Source organism: Gopherus evgoodei, chromosome 1, assembly GCF_007399415.2.
Source record: "Gopherus evgoodei ecotype Sinaloan lineage chromosome 1, rGopEvg1_v1.p, whole genome shotgun sequence".
Classification (NCBI taxonomy): Eukaryota; Metazoa; Chordata; order Testudines; family Testudinidae; genus Gopherus; species Gopherus evgoodei.
The window spans coordinates 283643506-283664832 of NC_044322.1; the positions used below are offsets into that span (position 1 = coordinate 283643506).

The 21327-nt window shown below is 43.4% G+C and overlaps 1 protein-coding gene across 1 annotated transcript; it reads left to right on the forward strand.

Annotated features, from left to right (window-relative positions):
- Positions 1-518: 518 nt before the first annotated feature.
- Positions 519-3978, forward strand: BTG1 (BTG anti-proliferation factor 1). Its single transcript, XM_030548569.1, has 2 exons — positions 519-849; positions 2692-3978. The coding sequence occupies exons 1-2, from the start codon at positions 702-704 to the stop codon at positions 3054-3056; spliced, it is 513 nt and encodes a 170-aa protein (XP_030404429.1). The 5' UTR covers positions 519-701; the 3' UTR covers positions 3057-3978.
- Positions 3979-21327: the final 17349 nt, after the last annotated feature.

Consider the following 21327-nt stretch of genomic DNA (forward strand, 5'->3'; position numbering starts at 1 on the left):
TGCCTCAGGACTTTTTGCTGCTTTTACAGATCCAGACTAACAGGCAATCCCTGTGATACTTGACTCTGTAGACATAGTATTGTGTAGTTGGATAGTTCTCACTTTGTATACAGCATTATTTATACACGTGTACACACAAACGTGTACACTCAGATACATCTCGTCTTGCTTCCTAACCCCTTCTGTCGATGTACAAGTCCTGACAGATCTATGCCTGTATTTTGTTGAACTGTAGCTTATATATATAGATTATGCACGTCTTGCACAGGCCCTTCCCCCAGGCTGCAGCTGCCCCGCTGCTCTCAGTGCCAGACGCTCTGTTCCCAGGCACCTGCCACCTCCCAGCACCTCTCGCCTCTCAAGCGTTATTTGTTTACAATCAGATTACGTCATCCCACCCCGGACCCCGCCCTCCCGAACTCTCGTCACAATGGTGCGATCGCGGGATTGGTGGCTGCGGGTTCCCGGCCCCTCCCGGCCCCGACGCCATTTCCGGCCTGCGGCGGCTATAAGAGGCGACGCACGGAGTAGGCTCTCCTCGATGCTCGCAGCAGGAGATGCTCACTGTTTTTCTGGTTTCGCCTCCGCTGCTGTTGCCGCCGCCGCCCCCCTGTCTGAGGAGGAGGCCCCCGCCCCCCCCGGGATGTGAGCTGGGGTGCGCTGCTCTCTTGTCCCCGCGTTAGAGCCGCGCCGCCGCCCCCATGCATCCCGCCCTGTACACCCGGGCCAGCATGATACGCGAGATCGCCGCGGCCGTGGGCTTCATCTCCAAGTTCCTGCGCACCAAGGGGCTGATGAACGAGCGGCAGCTGCAGACTTTCAGCCAGAGCCTACAGGAGCTGCTGGCAGGTGAGGGGCGGCGCCGCGCGGCCCGGGGCTGCTCTGGCGAACAGGACGCCGTCTTCAGCCGCCCTCGCCCGTGCTGCCCGCTGGCGGCGTCCGCTGGGCCTGGGCGGTGAGGGGGAGTCACTCAGCGCCCCCCCCCCACACACCCCGGGAGGTGGTAGCTGGACACTGGGGCCAATGGGAGCCGCCCCCATACCTGTTGGGGGGCAGTCCCCCCCGGGATGGCTCCCCGCACGGAATCCTTTCCCCCACCTCAGCTGTTGGGGGGGCAGTCCCCCCCGGGATGGCTCCCCGCACGGGATCCTTTCCCCCACCTCAGCTGTTGGGGGGGCAGTGCCCCCCCGGGATGGCTCCCCGCGCGGGATCCCTTCCCCCACCTTAGCTGTTGGCCCACCTTGGATCCGTTTATTCCCCCATCCCAGAAGCTCAGTTTGCCCCCAGGTGTTTTTACAAGCCCAGTTGTTCTGCTTTCCCAGTACCTAGCACAGCCGCCCTTAAGCCCTTGCCCTTTGTCACTTTCCAGTTCCTAAACCAAGCCTCTAATTTGTATCTTTGTAGTGAGACAAAGACACACGCCTGGCTTCTGGGAAGAAACCTCTCTAGCATTTTCAAGCTCGGCAGTCTTATACAGTGCATGAGTTTGGCCGAAACAGGAATGCTTTTTAAAAAGCCACAATATCTGATGATGTAGTCAACCAACATCATGTATCTTGTTTTGGTTGCTAGTATTATAATACAATAACATAGTTTTTAAATAAGGAAGATCAGGGTCCTTTCCTGGCTGCTTACAAAGGTGGTAGAGAAGGGGGAGGGATTTAAATTGAAGCCTTAAGTTTTACAAATAACAGTTTCTGAAAGACATCAGCACTTTGTGAGGTACTGAAAACCACATCCAGTTTCAAGTGTAAAGTGTATTAAAATTGTTTTTATATCTGAAAATATTACAGAAATGGGAGTCAGGTTCCTTCAGGACCTAATTTCCTGAAAATGCACTTTAGAAATCTTTCTATAGTGGTACCCTTCAAAGGCACCAGTCAGGGTCCTTTGTCCTAGGTGCTATACAACCACATAGAAAAATCTGATTTCTTCTCCATACAGTTTCTGATCCAAGGGCCAAGTTCTAATAGTCTTGTTGGTTATATTTCAGTCGCCTTACCCTGCTACTTGGGTAACTGTGGTGAGTAGAGCTATAAGAATTTAGCCCTAGGACAACAAGCGATATAGAAAGGTAGCAAAGAGGTATGCACTAAGATGACCATTCAAAATACATAAGGTCTTTATTTTAAATTGTCAGTAAACATTGCTAGTCTGCTTTTGCCTATTACAGTTTCATTGGCAGTACTTGCAATAGGAAAATAACACTGAAATGTTTCAAGATGTTAAGTGTATTTTTCCTCCAAAAGTTGAGAATATTTGTAAATCTGGGATATCTGAAACTCCTTAATGCTTCACACACAACTAGCTTGATACTATGGTTTTGTAATGTCCTGCTTTTACTCCATGTAATGTACACCTATATTTGAATAACTTTTTAAAAAATGTGTTGAGTAAAAGTAATAACTCAATTGCAGTTAACTCATGAAAAATACTTGCCACATGAGATCACAGTAAGTAGTGTAAATTGCCTCCAAACGAGTTTTTCCGTTCTCTTTCAGGTTTACAATTTATTATGTTAGACATTCTGACAATGTTATTCACTTGTTGAGCTGGAAAAATAAAAATTCTTGACAATGTCAATTGTGAAATGGGTAAAAAAAAAAAAATTAGAGTACATGACAATCATAGTACATCTTTCTGACTCTTATCTAGAACTAAGCAGCACAATCTTTTTCTCTTACTCTGTAGAGCATTATAAACATCACTGGTTCCCAGAAAAGCCTTGCAAGGGATCAGGTTACCGTTGTATCCGGATCAACCATAAAATGGATCCTCTGATTGGACAAGCAGCACAACGGATTGGACTGAGCAGTCAGGAACTGTTCCGGCTTCTTCCAAGTGAACTCACTCTATGGGTTGACCCCTATGAAGTCTCCTATCGTATTGGAGAGGATGGCTCGATCTGTGTGCTGTATGAAGCTGCACCAGCAGGAGGTAGCCAAAATAACACCAACATGCAAATGGTAGACAGCAGAATAAGCTGTAAGGAGGAACTTCTCTTGGGGAGAACAAGCCCTTCCAAAAACTACAATATGATGACTGTATCAGGTTAAGATATAGTCTATGGATGAATCACCTTAAAATGGATGGATAAAATTGGTTTTTACTTTGGGTGGGTTCCTCTGGGGATGGATTATGGAATTTAAACTATGTCACAGCTGTGAAGATCAGGCACACAATAGAGTGGTAAACTTTCAAGTGACAGTGCCGTAGTTTGGACAGTACCTTTTCAGTGATTTAACAGCCTGTGAGTCAGAATGATCACTCTATTTGCTAGGGAGTGAAGAGGTCCAAGGAAGGTTTCAGTTTCTCCCAGACATCTTACTTAATTTTTACACAAATTATTTCAATCCGAATCTGTATTTATAAAGTTACGCTCTGCAGTTGGTCTTGCAGAGTAAATTTGCACTATTACACTTACAAATTGTTACATTTTTGGCAGCTCAGTAACGACTTGTTATAAACATAATAGTACTGGAAATTTTCTGACTTTTACCTAGCACTTACAATATGTATAAATGTACATAAACTGGTAAGCATGACCTGGGAAAATGGTCAGTCTTCATATTGTGTATTGGCCTTGAAAGTAACAGGTGACCAGAATCTGCCATGGCAACAGGCTTTAAAAAAAGACCATATAAAGACACTGTCTGAACTGTGGTGTTAGCACCAGCCAGCTATCTGTACATTTGCTAGCTTGTAGTTTTCTAAGACTGAGTAAACTTCTTATTTTTAGAAAGTGGAGGTCTGGTTTGTAATTTCCTTGTATGTACCTATTGGGTAAAAAAGTCTTTTCCACAAACCACCATCTATTTTGTGAACTTTGTTAGTCATCTTTTATTTGGTAAATTATGAACTGGTGTAAATTTGTACAGTTCATGTATATTGATTGTGGCAAAGTTGTACAGATTTCTATATTTTGGATGAGAAATTTTTCTTCTCTATAATAAATTGTTTCCTATCTTGGCATTTTAATTAATCTCTTGTCGTGATTATATAGGATCAGGCAAATGATTTATCCTCCCAGTAGATGTAAAATAGGTACTGTACCCTAAAGGATAAGAACTTCAATGGCACAGTGTTGGGGAAACACTTGATACAGCCATGGATTAATGAAGATCACTTGTGTACAAACATTTGGGAAGTCTAGGGAAACACAGTATTTTAACATGTCATGTTAATACCTTTTTTAAAAATCAGTCATAATATGGAAATAACTTCAGGGCCAATAATTCCAGGCTATGAGGAAAAGGGACAAATAACACCCACCAAAGATGACTGGAATAAATCCAGAGGATTAAAGTTTACATGGTTTCCTGATGAAGTGAGGATATAGCTAACTTCAGTGTCCATTTTGATCTACCTTGAAAAAAGTTCTCAATTCTTCCCCGATGGATTCCTTGCTCTATTAGCTGTTCCTGGGATACATATCCCATAGCCTTAAGAGCAGGTTAACTACTTGGCAGAAAGGTTGGTTGCCTTTCACTTTCTTCAGATGCAAGCAAGATTTTCACTTATAAATCAGTATGGGATTCAGCAAACTAAAGGTATGTGATCTCTTTTCTTTCCCAGATTTAAAAAGATGGTGGATACTAAATTGATATGCCCATATTGAAAAGTGTGTTCCAAGTAATGAATTCAATTAAGCACCTCACTAAAAGTGAAATCTGGCAATTGTTAGTTACACTTGAGAAGTTATATACTACTTTACTGCCATTTATTAAAATATTGAGATGATTTTTAGAGCCATGATCCAATGTGCACATTGTTTCATGAGCATGGAACAAAATGCCTACACAACTCAGTCCCTTCCAGTAATGTCTCACTTCTTACATAAAGTTGTAACTGATAAGCAAGTGCATGGCAGAATCATTACTCTGATCTAAACTTATTGTCAAAAGAAGTTAAATAAATTAATTGGAGACTTTCCACTTATGATAAACCTTGCTGATGACTGGCTTTAATTTACATGTAATCATATCTGTTTAATCACAATATTTTAGTCATGGTTTAATAGATTTCAATGCAGGGCCGACAGCCCAAATCTAGGCCTTCCTGTTTGTTGATGACTTAAGTACAGCACTGCTCTAATAGACTGTTGCTGAGTAGTGAGGCAGAACAAAACTCCTTCCTGTCTTGGAAGCTCAGCTTTACATGCAAGTTTGGATCTTAGTAAAACTAAGAATTGTTTTAAAATACCTTTTTCCCCCAACATATTAATCTAACATTATGTGCCAACAGTACTATACTTGGGCTTTCCTCAGTTAAGTCACCTAAGTTACTGGTCAAGTAGTGGATTTTGAGGCTTTTGTTTACTTTTGAGTCTGACAGTAGCAGTTTTGTCACAGCTTCTAAATTGCAGATGTGCTTTAAAATGCTGCTTTGTTAATCTTTAATTTTGCATCTCTGACATTTACACACACTTGTAAAATTCACTGTATTCATTTTGAAAAGATCCATCTGCTTAAAATTTGGAAGATTAAAGTGAAGTATTAAAATACAAAGGCAAACTTATGTTCAACTTTTGTGGACAGCACTAGTACATCTGAATAGATGAGGCAATGTAAATGTTGCAGGTGGTTTCCTGTGAATCTAAGGTAGGAAAAAACTTGTCTGAAACTTGCTATCTTTACACCACAGAACAGCAAATGGAACTGCTTGGTGTAATGTGCAGGTGCTTCTGTAAACAGGCTTCTCTTCAGCCAGCAAGAAGAGGATGAGGAAAAGTTAGCTATATGGCTTGCATTTATGACATTCATTATGCAAATTGTGAAAGCATGATCAGATTATAGACATGATCTTTGTCTTGCTCATAAGTTAGGCATAGCTTTGCAAACAAGTGTTTCAGCTGTGAGACTGACTGACTTTTATCTTAGAATGAGTATACTGCCTCAGATGGTTAACCTTTTAATCCTTTTAAGGTAGGGTTGCTTCATTTATGACACAAATTAGATATAGCTGCAGCTACAATTAGTAATTAATGTGTGCTTTCAGAAAAGTTGATTCCCCCCCCCATACTGGAATTATTCAGTATAGTCCATCCAACACAACTGCCTTCTATGGTCAAAATATTGACATGAGCAGTAGCAAGAGCATAGGAAGCTTTAATACTGGAGGACTTTTAGTTAACCTTGACTACAAGAGGCCATTAAAACTTGTTTCAGTGCAAACAGGACAAATGTTGCAGATAAAATTAAACTTGTAATGGCATTTTGCATTCAAAGGAAGACAAACTGTCCAGGCTTAAGTTGCAGTAACGCAAACATATCAATAGACAATGTGAGTAGAGCATATCCCAGGATGACTTGTATGAGTAGCCTAGCTAAATTACTAGGCCTTGCATGTTGAGTGTTGAATAATTGTTCTGTTTCAGTGTGTTGAGGGTAGTGAGTTTCACTGTGCATAAAGCTTTGTTAAACTATTTGCCTGGCTTTAATATTTAAGCAGGTTAGAATCTGCTAAGGTTAGAAATTATTTACCCCATGATAACAAGTACCTTGTAGTGTGTACCTGGCATAACAAATGTTTCTGGTTCTTATGCATCCTCTCACCCTGCCTGCCTTGCGCATCTCTCTTCTCCCTCCCCCTTCGTCTTTTGTGTAGTTCCACATAGCTGAAACTCCTTTTTTTTTTTTTCCCTCAGTTTCTACCTCCTAGCCATCTTCCCTGTAGACAACTGCACTGTCTGTTTGCAGAGCTGTCAGTACTGCAGTTTAGTGGCCAGAGGAGCACTAATAAAACATAATAATTTTTCCTTTGTTACCCAGAGATGAATACCTCTCTTCAGTAGTTAAACCAAGATTTAGAAAATGAGGTCTTTGTGTTAAGATTCTCAGTTAAGTAACTAAAGAGTGATTTAGGGGCCTTAATGTTAGGCAGCCATTAAAAAAAAAAATCTTGGCAGTTGCTTTTTTAAATCTCCATTTTCTACTGATTTTTTTAAATAAGGGTTTTCCGCAGTGCTGTCTGTGTGAGAGGCCTCAACTCACCACTTTTTGTCAAGTCTCATGTAGCCTGACATAGTTTGTAGATAACTTGATGCTTAAAGTGCAGTGTTTCAGCAAAAAGTTACTATAAAAATGTGACAGGTTTCAGAGTAGCAGCTGTGTTAGTCTATATCTGCAAAAAGAACAGGAGTACTTGCGGCACCTTAGAGACTAACAAATTTATTTGAGCATAAGCTTTTGTGAGCTACAACCCACTTCATCGGATGGATGCAGTGGAAATACAGTAGGAAGATTTTTATTCTCTCTCTCTCTCTCTCTCTCTCTCTCTGAAACAATGGGTGTTACCTTACACACTATAAGGAGTGTTCAGTTAAGGTGAGCTATTAGCATCAGGAGAGAAAGAACTGTTTGCAGTGGTAATGAAAATGGCCCATTTCCAGCAATTGACAAGATGTGAGGAACTGTAGGGGGGGAATAATAAGCATGGGGAAATAGTTTTACTTTGTGTAATGGTCCATCCACTCCCAGTCTTTATTAAAGTCTAATTTAATGGTGTCCAATTTGCAAATTAATTCCAATTCAGAAGTCCTTCCACACTTACTGTGCCTCAATGATTCTATATCAAATTGGCTATGTTAACAAGTAGGAAAAAAATCTTAATTACCAGCACTATATATTCTTCTGGGATCTGGAAATGAAGCTGTTTTGGATAATGCATCATTACTAGCCATAATGATTGACAGTTAAATGGTATTTTTAAACCTATGCACTTCTAATCTTCAGTGAAGCTGTGCAGGTGTAACTTGCACTATAATTTGGAGACAGTGAAACTGCAAGGGAGTACTGCAAAGGGAACTTAAACAGCTCTGTTGATATGCAAACTGGAAAGAGTCAAGTTCACTCCTAGTGCTGTTAGTATTTCTGTGATGTAGTTAGTGAACATTTGCCACTGTATTAAGCAGCTATTGCTGAACAGCTGAGACAAAGTGCCATTTTTTTTACATGGTCACTTTGAGTACATATGCATTTAAAATCTGTGCTCTTTTTAGTTTTAATGCATAACAAGCTGTTCCGTACAGCAAAATGGTGATATTGCTTCTGTTTTGCACATCTATGTTGAGTTTACTGCTGAATGCTCCCAAATCAAGTGTCACGCTGGGTTTTTTCAAAGTTTTCTCTAGTCCATATATTGACTTATAGGGAAAATGGTTTTTGTATATGGCAAAAGCTGCCATTTGACTGAACTTTATAGATGTTTTTAATTTAAGGAGTGGAATATGTGGACTAGAGAGAACATTTGGATTAAAAAGGAATGGATATTTACATCTATTCTTGGGGTAACAGAAGTTTTTACATGTGTTTTACATTTACATTCCAGTGTGGCATAAAGTGAACATTGTGAAGCAGGATGTTAATTCAGTGGCTTTCAAAGGCTGGAAAAGCAAGTCAAACTTTAGACAGTAAATGTTATATCAAGAGTTAGCAGTGACACTTAATTTCCTCAGCATAGAAATTGCAGGGTATAATTAACATCCGTTGCTTTGAAACTGCACTTTAATGTATGGTTTCACAATTTCTTTTGGCTGGAGTTGGAGAATATGCTGTGGCAAACTATGTATTGTTGATATAAAGTAGGTCAACAGTAAAATGGCTGACTTACCATACATGGACAGACCTGAAATATTCTTAACACATCAGTGCTTTCTGTACAGTGGATTTTCACAGTAGAAATTTAAGCCTGTGAGACCCTAAAGCCTAACCTTCTGTACCTTTTGCTAATTCTTTGCTTTATCACATTTGCTAATTATTGAAAATGTGTTTGAACAAGGGCATCAGTCCCTCCTAGCTTCTGTTCCACTGAAGCCTAGTAGATAATGAAGCCAAGTCATAATGCTGCATTTGTGACACAAGTCTTGCCATGGTAATTCTGTCATAAGCTTGTTTGTGACTTGACAGCAAAGTACTGTAGGCCAAATGGGGCCAGAAGTGGTATTCAAATTCAATAGCATAGGGAGAGTAATTACCACATTTTTTTAACAGACATTATTATTAAATTTCAGAGAGAGAACTGCCTCATGATATCCTTAAGAGACAGGGAAATCCAGCATAAATCAAAGCTGCACTGCAGGGACCAAGTCCTAGGTTGGGGGAGACTTCTGGAGTTTTTGTTTGTTTTTTAAACCTAAGGAACAGCAGTTCCATCTTGAAGTTCTAGCTATCAGCTACTTCATTTCTAATCGTGGCTTATCACAATAACACTTGAAAGGGTTTTTAGGTGGTGTGGTGGTTGTATTTGACACTTGATGCCAATCTTTGGCCTTGCAGTTCCCCTGAGACATGCTAGAATCCAGTGCAACTTTGTTGTGTGTTAGTAATTGTATTTGCTTATTAAAAGCAAACATTTAACCACTGGGAGTTTAAAGTGGGGGAAGGAAATAACATTTAATGTTTTTGGAGCAGCCTTACGTACACACACAAGGAGTGGCAGGCAGCATCTAACAAAATGGCGGACAACTGGAGGGTGGTTGGGACAGTGAGGCTTTCGCTACTAGAGTCCAAGGCTGCAGCAAGGAGAAGTTGCTAAGGGTGTGAGGTAAGAAAATGATACAACTTTCTCCTTAAGTTACATAAAAATAGATTGGGCATCTAGTAGTAACAGTATCAGCTGCTCATAACTGCACTAGGAAAATTCTTAGTGTGCGGTTGGTACTTTGTGCTGTAGGAGGTCTAGGCATTTAATTTCCAAGTACAAAAATATGTTCAGCTAGTTTTTTCATTTTTTCTAGAAATTATTAACTGTGTATTGAGTATTCTCATACCCTAGTGGATGAATATTTATTAAAGGCAACATTCCTCCCAAATGTTCAATATTGGAGGTTTGTAATATCTGTGTAAAACCAAGTATTTTAAACCATCTGACTAGAATAGTTTAGTCTCTCCATCTTTTGGGTCATAATGATGTCATTATTTCACTGGTTCTCAAGTCACCAGAGAGGTTTCTAGGATGGGCAAGTCATGCATTTCTTAATGTAAAAAAGACAAGCAGAAAAAAACTTTAATCTGCCCCTTCCCGCTAGCCACTCCACACTTTCCATTACTACTTTGTACATTAGAATTAAAAATCCATCCTTCCCCATTTGTGAACTTTACAGAAGAATTATAAATTAGGAACAGGTGCTAGTTTGGTTACTGGGTAGTTCCCCCTAACCCCACCCCAACACAAATGTGATCAAAACTTTTAAGGGCAATTGCAGTTTTGCCACCTTAGCTCTTTAATATAATTTACATTTTTAATGTTTTAATATCAAGCTAAAATTAACTTGAAAATAAAACTAAGATATTCTACTTGCAACATGGCAGATCTATTTCCTATTTACCACACCGGAAATACTTTTCTACTTCCCAGAAAGCAGTCTTGTCTGAAACATCAGTAAAATGTCAGCTTGAGTCAAGGCTGGCTTCATTCACTGAGTAGATTATACTGAGAGACTAATTTCTATTAAAGTTCAAATACAATCATCCATACTTAATAATTTTGCAGGGGTGAGACCTGTCCCAGATCATAGAGTCAAGCTATCAAAATGATTAACTTTTCTAATTACAATTGTAATTTGCACTACAGTGCACTTTTCCTTTAAACCCCAGACATAACTCCTTCCCTTCCTTTAGCATTTCCATTTTTCAGACTCACTCCCCAGCCAGCAATCACTATAAGGCCAGTGTGTACCGAAGTTTCAAAATAGGAGGCAAGGTTGTGCAGTGGAAATTGCAGTACCAATATTTATAAATGAGTCAGGATGACATTAAAATGAATGCTAAGTCTGGTGCCAAGTTCTAAAGGAACTAGGTCTGGAAGAATACAAGAAAATAGTTTGAATTTGGATCTTTTGATGCATTTTATTTGCATCTGCGTTTTTCTTTCCAAGTGTGAGAAAACAGTGTAACAAATACTTGTGTAAATACTCTGAAGAACACTTGAGGAAAATATGTATTTGCATGAATGTTCACACCAGGGTGTTTGTGTGGCCATCTTAAAAGCTTTGCATTTGGCAGACAGCTAATCATTGAACAATAACAATCATGTGAAGGGTGACTTCACATAGCATGAACAGCAGAATACTAACAGTGCATATTCAAAGCAGTAGTTATAACACATACTTGGAGTAATCGCTGGAAATATATTTGCAAATACCGTTTATCTAAACAATTTCAAATCACTATTCGTTAAACTCACTGGACAATTTGAAGAGAAAGGGGAACTCAAATAACTGAATAGACTTATTGCTTGTGGTTAGTGTGCCTTATTTTGGTATGGGCATTATCTATACATAGGTATGTCCTAAATTTCTCCCATTTTATCAAATCCATGTAATCCTGTGACAGGTTTTTCAACACAAATGCCCTGGTGAACTTTGTCCCTCTTTTATATCTATTCCAACATCTATGAGTAATCTCTTATCAGTTTACAGAGACAATACAGGGAAGACAGATTTCCAAGAGACTATACCTTCTTAAAATTTTGGGCCTAGCCCTGCAAATATTTATGTACATGCTAAATTTTATTCATGTGAAGAGTCCCATTGAAGCCTATGGGACTATTCCTGTGAGTATATCACACGTGCTTCGGTGTTCAAGGACGAAGGTATAGCTGAAATGCTTTTTCAGTAAGGCAGAGGGTTATTTCTATTTATAGAGACACTGTAGTGAACCCTAAAATCCTTGCCATTGACCAAGGAGAAGCTTCCAACTTTATTCTTACACACTGGAGGTACAGAATGTGCTGAAATGAATGATTGGTGCATAGTCCTGCATCATTATCTCACGCTAAACATGATTGTTTCAGTACTGCTCACCCCAAATGCCTCAAAATCACAAGTCAAACCCAAAATATGAGTGTTTTTTTTTTAAACACTTATTTTTTAAGCCATACATTTCCAAACCTTTATTTGCCTTCTGTTTTTTGAACCTTTAGGGGGTCATGTTTTCAAGATTTTCTCTGCAATTGTGATGAAGCTTGCTTTCTTGTTTGCTTTTATTAAAATGTGAGTTGAGATTCTCATCATATGATCCCAGAAGCTCTGGGGCTTTAAGGAAACTACCAAATAATATGAAACTTGTGATAAAAATTTGAAGGAATTGGCCTCAGTGTGATTTGGGAGATGAGTCAAGGCCAGACAAATAATCCTGCTAGTAAGAGACAGCAAAGCAGCATGCAAGCCTCATTAATGAATAGCAGTTACTTTGTTTTAGCTCTTGGGATAGTGTTTGACTATCCACCACATTCACACACTCCAGTGGGGGCTGGTGCAGAGTATATCCTATTGCTTTCTGTTGTCCTTTGGGTGTATTTGCAATGGGATAAGTGAGAGCAGAGGTTCCCATCCTTTTTTTTGCTTTGCCCACCTTTAGAGATTCATAGCCTAGGCATGACCCCCCCTTTTTTTCCCTTCCCCATTCCTCCCCAGCCCTGTGCCCAAACACCCTTCTCAGCTCCCTCCAGCCCCATTGCTCTCATTCTCCCAAACTACTGTCCTTCTTGCAGCCCCAGCCAGCTCCTCTCAGTCAGCAGAGATCCCTGCCAGTCTACACCTGGTGACTGCTTGCTGGCTCCAGCTGCTTCCTCTATGCTGCTGCCCAGACCCCATGCCACAGCCTGTTGCAGGGAGGGTGATCAGATGTCCCAGTTTTAGGGGCTTTGTCTTATATAGGCAACTATAACCCCCTCCTCTTTGGGAGTGTGAAAAATTGGGACACTTTTTTTTCCCCCATGTTGGTGCCGTGTCTACACTGGTGCTTCACAGCACTGAAACTTGCACTCAGGGGAATGTTTTTTACCCCCCTGAGCACGAAAAGTGCAGCACTGTAAAGTGGCAGTGTAGACAAGGCCTTCTAGTGTATTCCAGCTGATGCCACTGCTCCTGCAATGCAGAGAGGTGCTACCTCATCCAGCTCCGCAGAAAGTAGTCTGGCTGTGTGAATGTTCTACTTCACACCAGGTCCTCGAGCCCTTTGATAATCACATTGTGCCTGCCCCAGAAGCATTACCCCAAGAAGGCACATGCCACAGTTTGAAAACCTCTGACTTGCCTCCCTCACATTCTTGTCTGTTGACAGTTTCCCTTTACCCATTAGCCATGTTGCCTCAGGCTCCTAAACTAATGAGCCTGACAAAATTTCACTTTTGAAGTAAGTGTACTCTCTAAGGCCATGTCTACATCTAAAATTTTGCAGCGCTGGTTGTTACAGCTGTATTAGTACAGCTGTATAGGGCCAGCGCTGCAGAGTGGCCACACTTACAGCAACCAGCGCTGCAAGTGGTGTTAGATGTGGCCACACTGCAGCGCTGTTGGGCGGCTTCAAGGGGGGTTCCGGGAGGAGAGAGCAAACCGGGAAAGGAAACCAGCTTCCCCGCGGTTTGCTCTCTCGGTCCCGGAGCCAGCCGGCAAACCGCAGGGAAGGAGACCTGCTTGCTCGGGGTTCCGGGACCGAGAGAGCAAACCGGGAACGCCGCGGTTTGCTCTCTCGGTCCCGGAGCCAGCCAGCAAACCGCAGGGAAGGAGACCTGCTTGCTCGGGGTTCCGGGACCGAGAGAGCAAACCGGGAACGCCGCGGTTTGCTCTCTCGGTCCCGGAGCCAGCCAGCAAACCGCAGGGAAGGAGACCTGCTTGCTCGGGGTTCCGGGACCGAGAGAGCAAACCGGGAACGCCGCGGTTTGCTCTCTCGGTCCCGGAGCCAGCCAGCAAACCGCAGGGAAGGAGACCTGCTTGCTCGGGGTTCCGGGACCGAGAGAGCAAACCGCGGCGAAGCTGGTTTCCTTTCCCGGTTTGCTCTCTCGGTCCCGGAACCCCGAGCAAGCAGGTCTCCTTCCCTGCGGTTTGCTGGGTGGCTCCGGGACCGAGAGAGCAAACCGCGGCGTTCCCGGTTTGCTCTCTCGGTCCCGGAACCCCGAGCAAGCAGGTCTCCTTCCCTGCGGTTTGCTGGCTGGCTCCGGGACCGAGAGAGCAAACCGGGAAAGGAAACCAGCTTGATTACCAGAGGCTTCCTCCTTCCACGGAGGTCAAGAAAAGCGCTGGTAACTGTCTACATTGGATCATTGGATCCTCTACACCCGAGACAAAACGGGAGTACGGCCAGCGCTGCAAACAGGGAGTTGCAGCGCTGGTGGTGCCCTGCAGATGTGTACACCTTCAAAGTTGCAGCGCTGTAACTCCCTCACCAGCGCTGCAACTTTCTGATGTAGACAAGCCCTAAGAATCTTTCAAGCTTCACATATCTGCTCCAAACTATGTATATAAATGTGAGCTCTGTTTGCAATATTCAGGCTATATAATTGTTAAATAGGACATGAGTGGTAGTTTGTGAAACTGATTTTACACATTCACAGTTCAGTGGTTAATCCCACTTTATGCCCCTTGAATTTGGTAGGTGTTTGACTGCATCTACTGTTACTATATGTCAAGTTAGAGAGAAATCCTAGTTCTGATTTGTTGGTGTTATATTCTTGAATGATTAGATTCTCCACAGTCTGCTTTCCAGATGTAGATGCAGACAGTATGGATCCAATGTAGGGCTGCAGACACAAGGTCAATATATAGAATAAGAGATGAGCTGCAGTGATTTACAAGGTAGCAATTCCATCTGAGCGCTTTGATATGAATTGAAGCATAGGACCTCATGGCTAATGATTTCAACAAAAGAACCCTCTGAAATGGAAATTATTCTGGGCAATTCATTATAGCTGATTTTGCTTTTTAAATAATGTGTCAATCCACCAGTGTGCTAACATTTCAAAACCTTTCAGGCTACTTAAAATATTGAATAATACAATACTTTAAATAGCTTTGTGTAAAAAAGAGAGGATTTTAGCAGTTTAAAATTTCTGAGAAACTTCTCCACATGTCCTTGTCTCAGTATTCTGAATTCAGCAATTGTTCTCATGTAACGTTCATTTTAAAAGTCCTGAAAACAGCAAAAGAAGGGAAACAAGGCAGCTCTGCCTGTTTCCCTTTCCCTGGGAGCTTGTGGAGCCTGTTTAGTGTGAACCCCTCGCCACCTACCCGTGACTCTGTGGTTTGGAGGGACATTAGATAGATAAAAGAAACTGAGGCCTTGGCTACACTTGGAGGTCTGCAGTGCTGGGAGTTACAGCTGTCTTCATACAGCTGTGTAGGGAAAGCACTGGAGTGTGGCCACACTGACAGTTACCAGTGCTACAGTGTGGCCACATTGGCAGCATTTGCAGCGCTGTTGGGAGTGGTGCATTATGGGCAGCTATCCCACAGAGCACCTCGTCCCATTTTGGCGCCGTGGGTTGTGGGAAGGGGATGGAAGGGTGTGGGTCATTCTGCTTCCTGTCCCAACGCCCCGTGCTTCACTTCCCAGCAACCCCTGTTTTTCCGTCCACATTTGGCACCATTGTGACTCTCCCAACGGTTTCTGTGCAGCACGATTTCTGTGGGAAATGGAGCCCAAACTGCTGAGGAGTATGCTGACGAGTCTCGCCAGCAGATCATGTTTGGAGGTTGAGCTATTCCTTAAGCTCCAAAGTGATGAGTCCGACGATGATTGTGAGTCGCCTGACACGTATGACACGACGTTGCTTGTGGCTTTCACGAAAATGCTCAGCACCGTGGAATGCCGCTTTTGGGCTCGGGAAATAAGCACTAAGTGGTGGGATCACATCATCATGGAAGTCTGGGATGACGAGCAGTGGCTGCAGAACTTTCGGATGAGAAAAGCCACTTTCATGCGACTGTGTGCTGAGCTCACCCCCACCCTGCTGCGCAAGGACACGAGATTGAGAGCTGCTGGTGGAGAAGCGGGTGGCTATTGCAATCTGGAAGCTGGCAACTCCAGACAGCTACCGATTGGTCGGGAACCAGCTTGGAGTGGGAAAGTTGACTGTTGGAGTCGTTTTGATGCAAATTTGCAGGGCCATTAATCGCATCCTGCTAAGAAGAACCGTGACTCTGGGGAACGTGCAGGACATTGTGGATGGCTTTGTACAAATGGGTTTCCCTAACTATGGATGGGCGATAGATGGGACGCATACTCCTATTCTGGCACCACCCCACCTAGCACCCGAGTATGTTAATCAGAAGGGGTATTTCTCTATGGTTCTCCAGGCACTTGTGGATCACCGTGGGCATTTCATTGACATTAACACAGGCTGGCCTGGAAAGGTGTATGATGCATGCATCTTTCAGAACACTGGCCTGTTCAGGAAGCTGCAGGCAGGGACTTTTTTCCCAGACCGGAAGATCACAGTAGGGGACATTGAAATGCCCATTGTGATCCTTGGAGACCCCGCTTACCCGTTAATGCCTTGGCTCATGGAACTGTATACAGGGAAGCTTGACAGGAGCAAGGACCGGTTCAACTACAGGCTGAGCCGGTGCCGAATGACTGTGGAGTGTGCTTTTGGCCGTTTAAAAGGGCGCTGGCGATCTCTGTATGGGAAGCTAGACTTGGGGGAAAACAGTATCCCTGCAGTTATATCCGCGTGCTGTACCCTCCATAATACTTGTGAAGGGAAGGGTGAAAGATTCAGTCAGGCATGGACCTCTGAGGTTCAACGCCTGGAGGCTGAATTTGCACAGCCAGAGAGCAGGGCTACTAGAGAGGCCCAGCGCAGAGCTTCAAGGATCAGGGATGCCTTGAGGGAGGAATTTGAGGCTGAAAACCAACAGTAATGTTTGGTGCCTTGCATGGGAGTGAAGTGCAGTGGTTACAATATTAGTAGGAATCTGTTTTTCCTAAGCTGATTTGCAGTGCCTATTTCTTTCCTGGGCTAAGGTATCTTTGACTTTCTGCAATAATAAAGACTGTTTTCAAAGCCAAGAATTCATTAATAGAAAAGAAAATAACTTTGACAGACATACAACATTTTGGGAACCTAAAAGGGCAGGGGGGTGTGGTGGGGAACTGTACAGTCACAGGTTTGACTATGTCCTGTCTGGAGTGCTGTGCAATGACTGCTGCACTTCAGGATGCCTATACTGCATGGTGATGGGGGTTGAGTGCAGAGGGTAAGGGTCATAGTTCTCAGGGCTGGTTGGTGAACGTACAGGGGTTGGAGGCAGCTGGTGGAGGTAAGAACCTGGATGCTGGGGAAGGGGGTTTGGAGTTGACATTGGAGCACAAGGGAAAGAGCTTTGGGACGGGGCGGCCGGCGCGATAGTGCTCTGCCTGCATGGCTGCTAGTGCCTGGATAGAGTCCGCTTGCCGCGCTAGGATGCTTATCAGCTGCTTTGTGCTTTTCTTCCTGGCCACTGCGTTTCTCTGGCGGATCCTGCTTTCCCTTTCCCTCCAGTCCTGCAGTTTTTTATTCTCTCTGGCAGAGTGAACAATAACTGCTTGCAGCAGGTCATCTTTGCTTTTTTGCGGCTTCTTCTGCAGGTTTTGGAGTCTTTGAGCTGCTGTTAACACGGGCAGCTGAGAACTCAAGGTCGCTTGTGGAAAGGAAAAAAAGGCAACACTTAACAGAGGCAGCATTGTTTATATTTCAGACAGTTATTCCCACACAGTGAAGGAGTTTACAGTCTTAACTTTAGCATAATTTTCCCATAACAAAGAGAGAGCGCACAACCCACAGGAGCCCCGAAATGGTGAGTAAGGGGGACTGATTGCTTCAGGGCTGTGCTGGGGTTTCTGTGCATTGGGGAAAGCAAACAGCTGTAGGGGGCACCTACACTGAACACTCTCCCAACATTTTCCACAGGAGTTAATCCTGGAAGCTATCTTGCTGCTGCGGGTCACCTGGGAAGGGGGACTGATTGCTTCAGGGCTGTGCTGGGGTTTCTGTGCATTGGGGGAAGCAAACAGCTGCAGGGGGCACCTACACTGAACATTCTCCCAACATTTTCCACAGGAGTTAAGCCAGGAAGATATCTCGCTGCTGCGAGTCACCTGGGAAGAGCGGGAGTGTCTTCTACAGCAATGCGGATTCTGCCCTGGCCCCTATGCAACTTGCCTGTGTGCGGCAATGGTCCCCCCACCCCTTGCGGCACAGTGGCGCAGACGCTTTAGCCTGACTGGGACAAGGACCACAGTGGCTCTCCCTATGAACTTGCGCAAGCGCATTGCCCACTCTCTGGCTGAAACTTTTGAAGAGATTACTGAGGCCGATTACCGTGACGTGATAGACCACATCAATGGGCTATTCCACATCTAGGCATGCATGCAGCCCTAACCCTCCCTCCTCTCCCGAAACATTTCCATCCTGAAAATAAAAGCCGCTTACCGGGAACCCGCTCCTCTGCTTGTCCTTCACCAAGTAGCGGCTGCTGTGACTGGCTACTTTCCTCCTGGCTTGAGAAGAGCTCCTGGCTGCATGCCTCCTGGGACTCCGGGGTGTCTCCCCCCACCCCAGTACCCTCACTCTCGGTTTCTTCCTCTCCCTCCTCCGCCTCCGCCTCCCCCCCTGCTCTGAAGTGTCCATCGTGGTCCTCAGATTGGCGGTGGGGTCACCCCCAAGTATCGTGTCCAGCTCTGTGTAAAAACGGCAGGTCATGGGGGCAGCACCAGAGTGGCAGTTTCCCTCACGGGCTTTGCAACAGGCACTCTGCAGTTCCTTCACTTTAATCCTCCACTGCACTGTGTCCCGGTCATGGCCCCTTTCCAGCATGGCCCTTGATAACTGCCCAAAGGTATTGTAATTCCCATGGCTGTAGCACAGCTGGGACTGCACAGGTTCCTCCCCCCCAAACACTGATGAGGTCCAGCAACTTGCCATTGCTCCATGCTGGGGCTCGTTTGGCGCGTGGAGGCATGGTCACCTGGAAAGATTCACTGATTGCACTCCACATCTGGCTGAGCAAACAGGAAGGGGATTTTTAAAATTCTCAGGGCATAAAAAGGGCGGGGTCACCTGAGGCAAGTGCAGTAGAGTTAGAACTGATGAGCAGAGTGGCTGAACAGGCATTCTGAGATATATCCGAATACCTCTGGAGGCCAGTAACAGCGCTTTTGGTGGCCACGCTGGCGGAGCAGCACTGCATCACCAGTGCTGCAGTCGTTATTCCCTAGGCAGAGGTGGAGTACAGCCAGCGCTATAGCCAGGGAGATACAGCACTGTATGTGCCTTGCAAGTGTGGACAGTGAGTAAGTTGCAGCGCTGTAAAGCCACCACCAGTGCTGCAACTCTCCAGTGTAGCCAAGGCCTACGGAACAGCTTGCTTTGCTCAGCATAACTCTTCATGCAACCCAGTGGAAATACAGTGGATGTAGTAGGGGGAATTAGTAGCAACATCTTTCCTGAGTTAGCCCTGTGTATGAGTGTGTGGTGATGCCAGAAAACACTGTGGAAAGTAGCTGGTTATTTCTGTGCATGCTCTCAGGGTCAGCAGTGGAATTCTCCACAGATTGTCATGGTCTATACAGTTTGTAGGCTATGCATCCTGTCCCTCTAGGGAAAACTGATTTGGACCTAGATACTGACTTATACTTAACCAAACCTTCAAGAAAACTCACTGTATTAGATCTTATATTTAGAATGAGAAAGTTGCCTTCTATGCTTTGATTCAGATGCAAGTCTGATGTCCAATGTCATCAAAGGTAATTGGAAAATGGTAGGAAACAGCTGAAAACACTCTGTACAGCTTATGCATGAGAACATTAATTCTTAGACTGGCACTTGCCATTTGGCAAGCAAATGAAGATAGTCGGATGATATCTGGAGGTCTTCATTGACACGGGAGTTATAAAAAGTTAAATGAACACTTAATGGCATGAGGTGACTTACTACTGAGTGTGGTCCATGTATGGGAATAATTAGGGTTCAAAATATTTTAAACTTACTTTGTAATTTTACAGGCAGTAAAATGGTTGTTGCAAAGAAATGAAGATTTCTTTCAATAATTGATGCTTTCTTCAGGGTTTTTTCCCCATAGTCAATATAATGTAAATAAAACCAACCTAAACAGAATGAACCAAATTCTGCTGTCTGGTATAACTCTGAAGTGAGTTTTAGATGAAGTCATTAGATTATATATGGATTTACACCAGTCTATTTGCTGGAAGAATTTGGCTCAGTGAGCAGAAAACTAAACTTTTTAAAGTGCAGTTTTACTCTGAAAAGGGACTGCACAAATGGTTAAATGTATGGGATTAAATATATTCAATGTATGGGGGGGGGTTGTTTTTTTTTAAACTGTCAGACCTGAAAATGTTGTCTAGGCTTTGAATGGACTCTTTCCATCTCATGACTAGTAATGAATTGTTCTGCAAACCAAGTTAAGCCCTGAGTCACACCTGTGTGGGGCTTTCACAGGTGTGGCTGATAGACACATAAACTATTCTGCTGCTGATGCATTATGTGAAAGAGAATCTCCGTTGCTTTCAGTTGGCCCTGCAGGCCTAGAGGAGTAAAAAAATCACTGAAAACATATTGTAGTCACTAAAATGAATGGCTATGACTCTGAATATGTACACGGACCAGCCTTGTTGAGTAAGTAGCTGCCATTTTTACAGTCATTTTCAGAGCAGAATCACATTTACATACTGAAAAGATAGTGTATAAAGTGCTCTGCAGTTCTCTGGATATCATGCTGCACTAGGAGTCAGGAGACTTGGGTTATATTCCAGTTCTGCCATTGCTATGCTTTGTGGGCTTCAGTAAATCATATAACCTTAGTTTCCCTATCTGTAAAATGGAAATAATATTTACTCATATTTTTGTAAAGCACTTTGAGATCCACTGCTGAAGACCGTTATATAAATGCTGAGTGATGTTATCGGTGGATTGGGGGACATTTAAATTGTTTTGGTAAGAGAGGTATCACAATCATTGTCCTCTTTTAATTTACATATGACAGAGTGGGTGCACAATTTTTCAGATTTACCCTGATACTCTTTCAATATGTTTAAATTATTCCCAGTGTTACTAATCCAGCATGCTTGCCCATGCTAAATTGGCAGCTCCTGCAACAAACCTCTTTCATGGAAGTGCAGAAATGCTAATTCAGTGTATCAGAGGACAGGCAGACTCACTGGAATGGGAAGAGGGCAATAGATGTGATATTAAATAGATATTAAATGTGTCCTTTTAGGTGTGGTGAACTCCCTCTTACCTTAGTTTTAATATACTATATATAGAAGTTTCCTTTTATTGCTATTTATCTGCCTACTTAGCGGTGGGCAGAACTTTAAGATCAGTGATGGTGGAATGTCAGTCTGTGTCAGGAAAATGCTCTGAGCTCAACTTGACACTTGAATATGTGGCAGTTATCAGTTCTGCTTCACATCTAAACATTTAATTGGGGCAACATTTATCTTTTCCATTTCCTTTGCTTATTTCATCTGCACTTTAGCTTGTCTGCAGTACACCCTATGCTGCAAATTTTATTGCAAAATGAAATGTTAAATATCACACTTCACT

Excerpts from the sequence above, each read along its gene's own strand:
- BTG1 (XM_030548569.1), top strand. The coding sequence starts at position 702 with ATGCATCCCGCCCTGTACACCCGGGCCAGCATGATACGCGAGATCGCC. Across the intron at positions 850-2,691 it reads CCTACAGGAGCTGCTGGCAG|AGCATTATAAACATCACTGG; the intron begins GTGAGGGGCGGC and ends CTTACTCTGTAG.